Source organism: Saccoglossus kowalevskii, chromosome 18 (genome assembly GCF_978046115.1).
Source record: "Saccoglossus kowalevskii chromosome 18, keSacKowa6.1, whole genome shotgun sequence".
Classification (NCBI taxonomy): Eukaryota; Metazoa; Hemichordata; class Enteropneusta; family Harrimaniidae; genus Saccoglossus; species Saccoglossus kowalevskii.
This window is the reverse complement of record NC_140658.1, coordinates 26,436,440-26,451,248: the sequence shown is the minus strand read 5'-3', so window position 1 is coordinate 26,451,248 and position 14,809 is coordinate 26,436,440. Positions and strand designations below refer to the sequence as shown.

Sequence of the window (14,809 nt, the reverse complement as noted above, 5' to 3'; positions counted from 1 at the left end):
GACCGTCTGGCTCTGCTATGTAGTGACAACATGAATAAGGCTAGTCGCCCGTGTATCGTGCAGTATTTTTTTACCGTGATATGACAGAGCATTGCTTCGTCACTAAAATCAACAACATCGTTCAGTATTTTATTTTTTACTTTGACATGACTGAAATCAAAATCGGGAATCAAAAACACTCGCAGACCATTAACACCGCATAAACCGGTTGACTTCTACAGCTTGCACCTGCAAACCACATGCCTGACTGAAAGCTTATGATTGGGTGTTAACGTAAAGTGAAGACAATAGTTTCCCGCTATACTGTTGAACCGCGGGAAAAATTTATTCATTTGACAGCACGCATAACATTTGTCGTCATGTCCGGAAAGAGATGTATTCCTCCACCATCGTCATTTCCAAAACGGTGTAGAACTGACACGACATCAATTCCGAAAGCGTCTGTTTGTAATAAAACGCCTTTAAAACCATCGAAAATTGGTATTGCTAGAAGAAAAGATCATGAAGTCCGTCGGCCAACAAGGTAAAGTACAAAGTAGGTTAGAGTGTTTTCATATTGATCATTAAAGATGGCCGACTGCTTTTCCCCCTTAGTGTTTTTCTTATTTCAAAACTCGGGGTACACTGGCAAATTTTTGAAATTAATTCGTGTGGGCGAAGAATGAACAATGTCCAAATGTCCCTGGCAGTCAATTAGTAATAAAATATTTTCAAAAATAAATAAATAAAAATTTAAATGACTATCCGTATTAAAGCTGTGGTTCATATCCCTCTTGTTAGCTGCTGATCTTTTATTCATTTTTTGTACATTACTGGCCCCAATTACAACAAAATATGATCAGAAACATGGCTGATAAATAAAAGGAAGTTAAAAATCAGTTATCAATGACAGCTGAGGTTAGAGGTTAGTGATTGTAGTTAGATGGGTGAAATAGGCACGACATCTCACAATTTTTAAAACCATGCGCATTTTCGTGACAAACGTGCTGTCCTGGATCAATCTGTTCTCATTCGGTTATCCGAATTAGTTTTAAACCTTAATTGTTTTACTTCCCATGATAATTTCTATACTCGGGTGCGCGGCGTTGCCATGGGTACCCATATGGACCCGTCCTAAGCTTGTCTTTTTATGGGGTATCTTGAACAAGCCATTTTTAAGTCATATAGAGGTCCACGCCCCGACTTATTTAAACGTTATATTGATGATTGTGTGGGTGCGGCCTCTTGTTCACGCGATGACCTTAATGAGTTTATCAATTTTGTGTCAAATTTCAATCCAGCCATTCAGTTTACATCTACAGTTTCTAACGTGTTAATATCATTTCTTGATATCAGCTTATTCATAAATCATAACTCATTGCGTACATCAATTTATTACAAATCTACAGATTCCCATTATTATGTATTTTATAACTCTTCCCTTCCCTTATTCAGTCTCTCGGGTTGGGCCGTATCTGTTCAGACAATACAGATTTCTTTAATCTAGTCCAAATTATGCGTCAATTTTCCATATCTCGCGATAATCCTGCCCCTATTGTGAATGCTGCGGTTGTGCATGTGCAGTCAAAATCCCAGGATCAGTCTTTGTCGCCCAGTAAACCTTAGGGTAGTGATCGTATTCCTTTAGTCCTTACTTATCGCCCCCATACAAATATAATCTGTAAAATTCCTTTTGAAAGTTTTCACTATTACAAAATAAACCCAATACTAAAGCTATATTTAAATCAGTACCCATTATGGCTAATAGACGAGATTCCAACAGTAAAGATCGTTTGGTCCACTCGTATTAAGTGTACTCGGTGTAAAATGTTATATATTGGCGAAACCAAACGACAGTTCGTCTCTCTAAAGATTCCGACAGTTGTGGACTTTGCCGTGAGACGGCACCACTCCGTGTGATTCTGTTACCGTAATGCATAAACCGGCGTCGGCTGAAGCGTGGCGAATCAACTGTTTTTATTTTTGTAAAAATGTAATTTGAATAAATAAAAAACGTAAATTCGTAAACATGGGCAAGATATAAAATGTAATCAACTATTTTATTTGTCAGTAATTTGTAAAAAGATATTTTTTGTAAGCGTATAAAGCATTTTCCACATTAAATGTCGCAATTCATACACAATTTTCAATTTTGACTCTTAAAACACAAATTATCAAAACTATTATAAAGGTAATGCAACTTTCATTTTATTTCAACATGGCGGATGTACAGTGGCAACGCATGAACATGATACACATGGCATGATCTTGTCTTTTGTGTAGTAGACTAGACATTTAAGTATGTTCTATCGATCGATCGCAATTTAATAAGGTGTAGACATGGAAATCGTGTTTTTGTACGTGCCATTTGTTATTCCCCGTTCGGGGACTATTAATTTGGGTTCGTTCCATCCGTCCGTCTATCTGTATGTACGCCCGTCCGCCCGGAGCTATATCTCTGACACCCTGACGGATTTCATTCACACTTTACATGAAGACAGCACATAATGTTATGCATGTGCGCGTCAAGTTACTTTATGATCGGAGCAAAAATGGCCGACTGGCGGCCATTTTGATTGTAAAATTTGCCATTTCTGATACCTAAACGTGTCCGCATTAATTTCTCTGTAATGACTAGGCCAATTTGGATCAAAGTTAGTATGATGATCATACATATTTGCTTTTAGTTGCATGTCATATTTGTTTCTGCGATTCAAACTAATATGGCTGACTGGCGGCTATTTTGTTTTTCATGATACCCATGCCTACTTTCCCATGAATGCAATGAACATTTCTGTTTAAATTGTGTACAAAAACACTATACCAATAGATACATCAACATGAACATTATTTTTGTAATTTGATTCAATATGACTGCCCAATGTCCAATTCTCGTGTACAAGCACTTTTACAAATCCATCTCCTATTAATGATTTCAATCTAATCTCAATGATTTCATCAGTATCAAATTGATATGTTAGATCACAAAGTTTCGTACGGGGACTGTGTCATTAACAATAACTTGTTTTTATTGCGCTGAGCCCGGTAATCCCCTCAAGCCTGGACAACCCTCAAAGTTTAGATTTGTTGGGGTTTGGCCAGCCAATGAATAATTTTAGTAGCCAGCTGAAAATTTCACTGGCCAGACCCAAATATCTGGTGGCCAAACTTCAAAATGTGAATGCAACTTATTATTGGTTACCATAAGAATTTGAGTAAAAGAAGCTAACCATTCATTTAAATATGGATAATCAATTTTATTTTCATTTTCAATTGCATGTAATGTATTACGACTGAATATAGATCATAGGAAAGAAATGGTAATTCTGCTTTGGCAATGCAGTTAGCAGTGTTCATTTTTAATATCAAATCGGAATATGACTTTTCATCAAGTGGTTTTTCAAAATTATATTGATTATACTTATTTTTAACTATCAATTTTTTTACAGAGGTGCTGGCAACTGCTTCAATCTTGCAAGAGACATTTCTTCGGAAATTACGTACGTACGTCTGTGGAACTTGCAGAATTTTGTAGCAGTTCAATTTTTTCTGGCTTCTTCCAACATAGTGTCCGTGACACAATTGCCATAAAATCATTTCTTGTAGTAAAAATCAAATGGTTTACAGTGTTTTATACTTTTTGATATTGACTGAAATTTAATAATATTACTGCACTAAGAAGACTTCAAACAATCACTGTTACTACTGGTACTCCATTAAAGATTTTGAGCCGACCGACCATTATCGATACTGGCTTGTTTAATTATTACTTGCTTTGAAAACACGCCTTTGTATTTACAACTGTTAACAGATGTTAATGTTATGTACAGTGAATACATTTAAAATAATAAACCATACTGAATTACTAAAAAATTGTATTACATATTTAAGTCGATGATTTTTTGTGTTGTATGGTTATGTGGAACATGAAATGTGTTGACGCCGGAAGTTTGAAAGTTGTGATCACAGCTGATTCAAAACAACTATATTCAATTATTGTTTTAATACAATGCCAGACAAATTGTATTCAAATGTGACAGCTTTGTAATGAGATGTCTATTCACTGGCTCACTCTGTATGGTTCCTCTTCATAGGGCTCCAACTGAAACTAGTCAACAACTGACTAAATTGCAGAATGAAAACAAAATGTATAAAGAAGAACTGAGAAAGATAAAGGTTTGTGTACAATATTTTGCTACGAATTCTAGGGAGTAGTATTGTGCTGGCATAAATAAGTAGGCAACCACACAATTATGCACGTTTTTGCCCCCTGTGGTTCTTATTGCATTCAATTAAAATTTTGTTGATGTAATTTTTAAATGTTTAAATTTACATTCGTCCACTGATTAATAAATAGTACTTCAGTCACAGTCCCTCATTGATAAAATCATAAAGGGACTGTCATGATTTATATTTTCATGTATTTCGGTGAGGCCGCTTTTTGCAGTTATAGCGACTTCCAATGGTGACCACACTTGTTCGTGACTTGTTATGATCAGGTTCACTCGTATGTTAGGGAATTAGTGATTTGAACTGGCTGATATAATGGTCGACTATGGAAGTTGGTTAAGTCAACGACGCGCCTGTAAATATGATGGTTATGTCCTGGTATCCGGGGCAATTAATCTAACATTATAGCGTGTTAAATACGTTGCGTGATTGGCTATATGTGTGAAGGCCACGCCTTAGTCTTTTAACTTCTCTGTAATTGGTTAACAGCTGGAAAAGTGAATAAAGTGGTCTCGGCATGAGAGAGTCAGTGGGGGTGCGGCCGAGAAGCAACACGGCTGAGACAAAATGTAACACATTTCGATTCTCTGTGTGTCTTTGTTCGATTGAATGGGTGGCGAACTTCCCGATCACCGGTTACCTGACTTGAAGATTTAATAACCCGATAATTAAGCCATCATAGGACTGTGCTTCAGTACGAACTTGAATATTAACACGGCGAGTGTCATATTTTTTGTAAAACGCGTATATTGTTGTGTACTTTCCAATTACATATATCTTTGTTAATCTTGAGCCAACTGCACATAGTTTTTCATTCAGAAAAGGGATTTTTTTCACCAGCATGCAAAGTATACACTATCAAGCATTATAATAATATGCCGTGAAACTTTCATTTCTTGCACTGTATAATACGCCTTTCTTTGGACCAAATGAACACAATCTCTCGACAAATATAATTCTAAAGAGTATGCCGATCACATTGACTGTTGCAAGAGTATTTCAATGACTGTGTTCTAGTAAGAGATAATGGCCAAAGAATCAGAATGGTTTAATAAGATTTGTGCCTGCATCTATTGAGTTTCCCTCGCATGCTATATTGTTGCTGCGTTTATTTGTTCAATTATGATGTGGTGCAGGTGTGGATGACTCGCTTGTCTAGTTTACATCACTAGATACAGCTTTTTACGTTTTAATTCTATACATTGCATTTCTCAAATTCCAAGACATAATAATACATTTGTGTACTTGGCTTTTTGTATTTTCAAATCGCAGGAAATTGTAATTAAATGTGACGAAAAGCGGAAAGAACTTGAGGAACAGCTTCAAAAGGAACAATTAAAGCATGGTGAAACAATAGGTAATTCAAATATGACAAATCTGTTTTAGACTCGACCTGAAACAGATGCTAGTAAAAAAATGTTGGGCAATCCTCAGCAACCAACAAGTTATAATCATATCACACACATTGGTTTTCTTGTTTGTTTTACTGATGGATCCATTTTTTGTGAATATTTGAAAATAAATAAAAAAAAAGCCACGAGTGTGCTAATTTGCATAATGGTGTATGTATTGACCATCTGGTCGTATTGATAAATTCAATGTTGAATCATATTGGTTACTATGTTGTACTAGTGGAATATTCCGTTGAAAGCACACAAGTTCTAAATGTATTTCGGAAAATAATAAATGTATTTATTTTTCTACGGTTGACCAAATCTGCCAATTCAAATATTAGTTTTAGGGTATGTTTTCTGTCTATTCTTCATAATTATTCTAAAATAAAATATAGTTTGGAAAAGGAAACAATTCATGTGCAATATCTGCAGTATGGCTCTTATTTTCGCATATCTGTTTATATTTCTCAGTTATGCAAGTGCTTCTATATGAGCTGTGGCGGTTTGCAATTACTTGTTTATGGTATTTTCAGATTTTCTTGGTTCGAAGCAGAAAAGTGCAGAAGCCGAACACAATGAATTACGGAAACAAGTGTAAATTGAAGTAGTTTTCAGACAAAGCATACTTGTTCATCTAAGTATATTCTGTCTAAACTGATTTTTTTTGTAAAGCTTGTGCAGTAGTGTATTGTTGTAATGCTGTGGTGTATTGGTACATTATTGTAATGCTGTGGTGTATTGGTACATTATTGTAATGCTGTGGCGTATTGGTACATTATTGTAATGCTGTGGCGTATTGGTACATTATTGTAATGCTGTGGCGTATTGGTACATTATTGTAATGCTGTGGCGTATTGGTACATTATTGTAATGCTGTGGTGTATTGGTACACTATTGTAATGCTGTGGCGTATTGGTACATTATTGTAATGCTGTGGCGTATTGGTACATTATTGTAATGCTGTGTGGCGTATTGGTACATTATTGTAATGCTGTGGCGTATTGGTACATTATTGTAATGCTGTGGCGTATTGGTACATTATTGTAATGCTGTGGCGTATTGGCACATTATTGTAATGATGTGGTGTATTGGCACATTGTAATGCTGTGGTGTATTGGCACATTGTAATGCTGTGGTGTATTGGTACATTGTAATGATGTGGTGTATTGGTACATTGTAATGATGTGGTGTATTGGCACATTATTGTAATGATGTGGTGTATTGGCACATTATTGTAATGCTGTGGTGTATTGGCACATTATTGTAATGCTGTGGTGTATTGGCACATTATTGTAATGCTGTGGTATATTGGCACATTATTGTAATGCTGTGGTGTATTGGCACTTTGTAATGCTGTGGTGTATTGGCACTTTGTAATGCTGTGGTGTATTGGCACTTTGTAATGCTGTGGTGTATTGGCACTTTGTAATGCTGTGGTGTATTGGCACATTGTAATGCTGTGGTGTATTGGCACATTGTAATGCTGTGGTGTATTGGCACATTGTAATGCTGTGGTGTATTGGCACATTGTAATGCTGTGGTGTATTGGCACATTGTAATGCTGTGGTGTATTGGCACATTGTAATGCTGTGGTGTATTGGCACATTGTAATGCTGTGGTATATTGCTACATTATTGTAATGCTGTGGTGTATTGCTGCATTATTGTAATGCTGTGGTGTATTGCTGCATTATTGTAATGCTGTGGTGTATTGCTGCATTATTGTAATGCTGTGGTGTATTGCTGCATTATTGTAATGCTGTGGTGTATTGCTGCATTATTGTAATGCTGTGGTGTATTGCTACATTGTAATGCTGTGGTGTATTGCTACATTGTAATGCTGTGGTGTATTGCTACATTGTAATGCTGTGGTGTATTGCTACATTGTAATGCTGTGGTGTATTGGTACATTGTAATGCTGTGGTGTATTGCTACATTGTAATGCTGTGGTGTATTGGTACATTGTAATGCTGTGGTGTATTGGTACATTGTAATGCTGTGGTGTATTGGTACATTGTAATGCTGTGGTGTATTGGTACATTGTAATGCTGTGGTGTATTGGTACATTGTAATGCTGTGGTGTATTGGTACATTGTAATGCTGTGGTGTATTGGTACATTGTAATGCTGTGGTGTATTGGTACATTGTAATGCTGTGGTGTATTGGTACATTGTAATGCTGTGGTGTATTGGCACATTATTGTAATGCTGTGGTGTATTGGCACATTATTGTAATGCTGTGGTCTATTGGCACATTATTGTAATGCTGTGGTCTATTGGCACATTGTAATGCTGTGGTGTACTGAAACATTATTGTAATGATGTGGTGTACTAACACATTGTTGTAAAGCTCAGTATAATAGCATTATAATAATGATTGCTAATGTTATGGTCAGTTTTATATCATGACTGTGCAGTGATGATTGTATGTATTCTTCATATCCCTCTGCATAAAACGATTCATCAATCAACTTTTCATGTTTTTTTGTTTTGTTTTACTTTTAGTAATTCATTAGCTGAGAAGATAAGATCATTTCACCTTCATCCAGGTGAGTCTGTTCTCTTTAATCCCGGGCATATTAATCGACTATGAGGTGTTTATTGAACAGAAAAGAAATGAAAGAAAGAAAAAATGAGGTGATGGCTTATACTATTGGCCATTTTATTCGTGTGTTGTATTATTTGTACAAATCACTCTTGTCTATCCTGACATGTAAAAATTGCAAGAACTACATGTAATAGTTTATGACATAGTGCATTTTGCCACAGAAACAATATTCCTAATATTTTGGAATGTGTAACCGCACAAGAACCACCTCTCACTTCCCGTGATTTTCTTGAAATTGATCTTTGGTAATGGGGGATAATTCTACCACACGTCTCAAAAAAGACCAGAATATGTAGTTTTTCATTCACACATTGAGGAAAATGGACAAATGTGAGTTTTTATATTTGCCAGGATTATATAGTATTGATCAATTGACAGTACCTTGGACTTGTTATGTCTTGTTATTTTGGGCCTTTTATGATAAAAAATATTCTGATATAGGCATGACAGCCATTTTGATTTTCAAAATTCACCACAAGCTGCCGGCATCAGAATATTTTTTTTTATTATAAATGGTGTGTAATCTTCGCCTAAGGATATTTTATTTGGCCGGAATTTTATTTATTTTGTTTTACATGTACTAATGTGTTCACTCTCTCCAATTTTACCATTTTGTGAATAGGGTTGCACCGCAGCATTGGGGTTCCTCATATACACATACATACTAAACAGATGAAGCCCAGGACCCACAAGAACCCAAAATGACAACTGGTGCTGGTGTACTGTGTATTAATATAGATTAAATTAGTATTTTTGTTGTTGATAACTCACCATAGTCATTCTTATACTTGACATCTTGTAAATGTCAAGAGGCCTCGTATGAAAAAACTGCAGCTGTCACAAATATACATATGAAAGCTGTAGCTACTAACAAATTTACATAGAAACAAGACCTACTGTGGAATTATAGAAATAAACTGGGACATTGGTTCACCTGACAAAGTAAATACTAAAAACTATTTTGTTTTTTTTACAGTAACTCTCGAACCCCTGTTCTCACCAGCTGAAGAGGAAGAACTTAGACAGCAACGACAGAAAGTCAGGGTAATAAATCATGGCTTTTCATTCATTTTTTTGGTTAAGTAACTATTCATCAAAATAAAGTTTATCCTTAGTATGAATGACAGATTCAAAAATTTAGGAAAATCTGATAAAATATTTTGACTGTTTCTACTTGACTGATCACTGGTGATACGCATTCAAAGATCGCTGATCTCGGTGGGAATATACATTGTTGTATGTGTTCAATGTAATAATGTCTTTGGTTATGTATCTTCCAAATCCCATGAGAATACTAGACTGGATTTTAAAACCAACTCATGGAGAGAGTTGTTGCAGTGTGATACACATTTGCAAACCAACCAATAAAATCTTTACAGAAAACAAGATGTCAGATAATCAATATAAGCACTCATGTGGATTGGGTGGCAAACTTTTGACCAAGATCTGAAGTCAATAGAAAATCTGTCTACATAAAAAGCAAAACGTTTTATCCACATTTTGAAAAAAAAATATGTATTTTGTAAACAGTTCATTTGACAAATGAAAATCAAAATTCACAGGAATTTGTTTCAGCTATTAAAACAGAATGGTAGAGCTTTTATAATACTAATTTTAAAAACTCACTTCAAAAACAAATATTTCAGTATTTGAAGATGTTGATTCTTAGGAGGCAACAGTACTTCTCTCTTCACTTGACACAAACTATTCGAATTGATTTGCATACGAAGCAAACCTTCCAACATGATAGTTATTCATAGAGAGCAAAATAATGCAGTAGTCGCACAATGAATATAATAAGGCAGTTCATATTTGTCTCAGTGAATGGTAAATTTTTTGAAAGACACCTGTACAAAATACTTGGGCAAAAGCCAGCTAAGAATTCTGTTACTTGCATATTTTATGAATCTATTCACATCTAAATGCAGCACTTTTTTTCTGAAGTTGGTTTTTACAATAAAATATCTGAATTACTTTGAATAAAGCTTGAAATTATGTCCCTTCAAATAATTAAACAAACTAGGCACCAATCAAGACATTCGTTAGACTGCTTTCCCACTACTGTTTCAATCCTAAAACTTGTTTTAGTTCAAAATTAATTTGACAATGCATATTGAAACAAACTATGATAAAGGGAATAATATAATATTGGGCAATGTCACCAGAGTTCAACTATGTTTTACAAATTGCAGAATGTGTGTACAAATGAGGGCAACTACATGTATAAGAAATATTTACAACTACAAAATATGGATTTACAGTTTTCAGAGAAAACGGGCGAGTAAATATGACCGTGACATAGTTTTTTAACTTCCAAAATACTCGCAAAAATATGAAAATATTATGCTATAGCCAAAGATATTTTACACGCCCGCTATTCTTGTCTAGGCAAAATAGTGTGCAAATTTTCAGAGGCCGGCACGAGTTAGTTGAAAGATGATAGCAGTTTAATTTCAAGGAAACATTGTTGTATCGTGCACTGCGTACATACGATAAAAACGCAAACGCTATCAATTTGGGAACTGGGAATTGTGAATTGTGACCATTAACTGTCGCTTGTAAATTTCTCAAAACCAAAGTCTGCTAAGCACACAATTGAACTTATAGCAGTTAGTGTACAGATGCTCTGGGTCACTTCGCAGATTTTAGTTTTAGTAGAAATCCATGCATATTAATTACCTAATTTGCATGATAATTAGCTGTTTTCAGCAGTTTCACTGATATCTAAACAACCACTAATTTTAGTTTGATAAAAACCTGGTACGTGGATGCTCTGAACTAATGCCAGGTTTTGATTGGTTTCGGGTAAAAATATGTGGATATTAATTGCCTAAGGTGCATAATAATTTTCGCCTTTTCCACTTGTATCTCAAGTACTAATCATCACATTTCAATGAAACTTGGTACCTAGATGTCATAGAACACTGAAAAGACCTGATAGTTGTTAGGATATAACAGTACATATTAATTACCTAATTTGCGTAATTAATTAATTTTCAACTTTTGATATTTCAAGTAGTAAGCATTATCTTTCATTAAAACTTGATAATAGTTGCTCAAGATCGATCTGTTTTGAATAAATGTTTGTGCATATTAATTACCTACTTTGCATAATTAGTTTATTTTCAATTTTTTCCACTGGTATCTAAAGTTACATTGCACTGACCTTATTAGTTTTACACTCAAATCGGTTCATGTTCATTTCCTGATTTGCATAATTAGTTTTCATCTTTTCCATCAGTACCTCAAGTACAAGCAATTTTGAATTAATTTGACTATGTCTCCAATACTCTCAGCACACAGGAGTTCTGTCTAACATTTCTTTGATTCATTAATGCTAATAGATTGTAGCAGACTTTCAGTGCTCCAAAAATGACAACAAATTGTCAATATTTTTTGTCATCCTTAACTATTTGGACCTTTATATCACTGTATATAATTATTTAATAATGCTAAAGACAAAATACTGCAATACTAAAAAATAATGCATAAATTAAAAATTAAGTAGTCTGAACGCATCAGAGCCTCATTTTACTGTTAACACTGTTTTTTATGTGTGTGATATATTTTGTTTGATTTACACTTGTGATGCAAGTTAGAACACAAACTATTTAACTTTTTCACCACCAGTTTCCACATTTCAACACAAAATAGTCCCGTTTAATAGTCTGCACTTTCCTTCAGAAGATTGGGACTAGCTAATTTTTTGTGTGTAAAGACTGAAAATTAACTCAAATTGTGTCTCTTGGCCTAAAAATTTGGGTTTATTTGTCGAAATATTGAAGAAAATAAGAAAGAAGTTCAGAAAATTGAAAAAGTTAATGTCGTCATTGATATTGAATTTCATCTTTGTTTCCTTGCAGCAAAAGAATGACAAATTTATAGAAGAACAAGAAAAAGAACTTGATTTGCTCACTGATATGTATAGTGAATGTCTAAGTATGATTGGCTCGATAAACGTAAAGCCCCTCTATCCTGTAGATTAAGCAGAGTAGTCTGAGAATATGGCTAGGACTTGTGTAATATTTATCATGTATATACGATTTTTTTTCACTACTGTGATAGGTCTTGTATGTACAATGTGCATATATATGGTACACAGTAGTGGAAGAACATACATGTGTGGATGTTTATTTGACTGGTAAGAAAAAAAACTAAAACATTTTTTCAAGAAGCCCATAACAGATGATGTGGATTTTCTAATTTTGCAGGAAGTTTATATTACAATTGTACTTTCTGAATTATGTTATACTGCTGGTTTCCCCTAGTATGAATTTATTTTGCTTTATTTATGTCATAACTGTTGTATGTGTAGAATGAATGAAAACAATATTTTTGTACTGATTTTTTGCAGAGGAGACATTATATTCTCTCAAAACGTACGTATATATATTTATGTAGCATTAATAAGCATTACTCTTTGAGTTAACAATATTGCGTAGTTTTCTTGATACCCCCCCCCCCATTAATGCTGCAGTGTCTGCAGAATGAATAGACACATGGTAAAAATTTGTTTACAATTCTGAAAACCTGATAATCCCTCATTCCTGTGTTTGTGTCAAATATTGATTCACCAATATCTCTAGAATCATTGGTAGGATTTGGATACAATTTGGTACACAAATATTTTGTGATAAACATCGGACGTGATTATGTCTATGCATATTAGATACTTAGCATACTAATTAACTGCTAACAGCAGTTCGCTCGGGTTGAAAACTTGCATACATGTACTGTTTTTATGGAAAGTCGAACACAATCTGCCGAGTAAGTTTATGAGCTAATTTGCCAAAAAGAAATAAATCGCCCGAACTTTACTAGTCTATGAATATTGTACATAGACAGAAATACTGCAATATACTTCAACACGCTAACAAGTTACTATACCTGCAATACTATACAACTTTTGGTCTATTTTTCTTTAAATATTCCAACAGTTACTCGTGTGGTTTTAAATTCCATACATGCGTCCTGTTCATACTCGTAATTGTTAATTGAGGAACGCAGAACGCTAGCGAAGAGCCGGTGAAAATTCGAGAAAATAAGATGAACTCAACTTTGAAGTAATCCTGAACAATCAAATTTATATGCGTTACACATACAGGGGTAATCTTGTTGCACTGTTCAGGGAGTCTCAACAACCATCCCAAAGTACCGTTTTCTGAGAGATTTTGGCCTTTGTTTTCACCGTGATGGTTGTCATGCGGTGAAAATGCTCGGATGTTCGCCCCCGAGAATACATCGCCAGTCGAGTCCATAACGAACAGAACGCGGTGAGACAAACGTCGTCCTTTGAGTAACTATCTATAAAGCAGCAGCAGCAGCATGTTCAGTAAACATGTTCCAGACACAGAGCTGGAAGATTAACATTTTGACTGCTTTTTTGACAAGCTATTTGCTTGGCAATGTCATTATAATTAGCATAATATTTATATGCATTGTAGATCATGCAGAATTGATGGTTTTTATTGTGGCGTGGCGAGGAGGGGTCACTGGAGATACCATGTGGAACGTTCACTTTAGTAACTTGCTGTAATTTGTTGAAATTGGCCATGTCATTACCAATATTTAAATTTAACAAGGCACAGTAAATTTGGGTGTTAGATTAGAGAACGTGTTCAGTTCGATAGTTGCCTATTAGAACAACAATAGGATTTAACAAGCCATGCATGGCACAGTCCCTGTTAGTTATCTAATTTAAGATGTATAGTTTTGTTTATGGTAATATAGCTGGAATATAATCATGTCAGGAATATGATTTTTTAACATTAAAATGATTGACATTTGTATCTGATCGTCAAACAAGTACTTGTCCATATTGAGAGATATTGCCCTGGAACAGCTTTCAAAATCAGCCATTTTGAATACGTGTATATATATATATATATATAACCTGATGTATAACGAATATATAAAATTTGAATATAATCAGTCAAAGCATTTAAGAGATATGGCTCTAGAAGCCCAATCATTAAAACAAAATGCCCGCCAGTCGGCCATTTTGAATCCAATCTGAAAAATAAAATGACGTGCATCAAGAACCCGTAATGTCTAATGTATGTACCAAGTTTGAACGAAATCCATCCAGAAATGCTTGATATTTGATGATTTTTTAGTGCAAAAATGACCACCATTCGGCCATTTTGAATAGGATCGTCAAACCAATATATCTGTTGACATCTACATCTATGACATGATGTATTATGAATACATAAAATTCGAATATAATCTGTCAAAACATGTCTGGAAAAATATCTAACAAAATGCTGAGGTTGAATAAATAAACAATACTTTCATAAATGAACAGAGCAGAAATAGTTTAGATGTATTGTCAAGGCCAGCTGACTTAGAACTAGATAGTGAGAACAGTTGGTTCTTCACGAATTGGCATGTGGCCGGCGGAATAACAAATTGTTGAGTATTGGTCAATTTGGGTTCAATGAATTTTCGTAAAATATGAATTGCCCACTGAAACATTGGGTCGTAACTTTTCGGCAACAGAAGAGAAATGTGTATTGAAATTATTAACGATTTTTTCGAGGTTATTGCCAACTGAAATATGAACGTTGAGAGTTAGATTTACCACCACTGATCAAATCG

The 14,809-nt window shown here is 34.7% G+C and overlaps 1 protein-coding gene across 2 annotated transcripts; it reads left to right on the top strand.

Moving 5' to 3' along the window:
- The first annotated feature begins 246 nt into the window (after window positions 1-246).
- Window positions 247-12,641, top strand: LOC102809461 (uncharacterized). Of its 2 annotated transcripts, XM_078013455.2 has the most exons (8): window positions 249-523; window positions 3,429-3,479; window positions 4,074-4,155; window positions 5,482-5,566; window positions 6,137-6,197; window positions 8,107-8,150; window positions 9,186-9,253; window positions 12,073-12,641. In XM_078013455.2, the coding sequence occupies exons 1-8, from the start codon at window positions 360-362 to the stop codon at window positions 12,193-12,195; spliced, it is 678 nt and encodes a 225-aa protein (XP_077869581.1). In that variant the 5' UTR covers window positions 249-359; the 3' UTR covers window positions 12,196-12,641. The 2 variants fall into 2 exon arrangements, with proteins under 2 accessions (XP_006822786.1, XP_077869581.1); XM_006822723.3 differs by lacking the exon at window positions 3,429-3,479 and having other exon boundaries at window positions 247-523.
- Window positions 12,642-14,809: the final 2,168 nt, after the last annotated feature.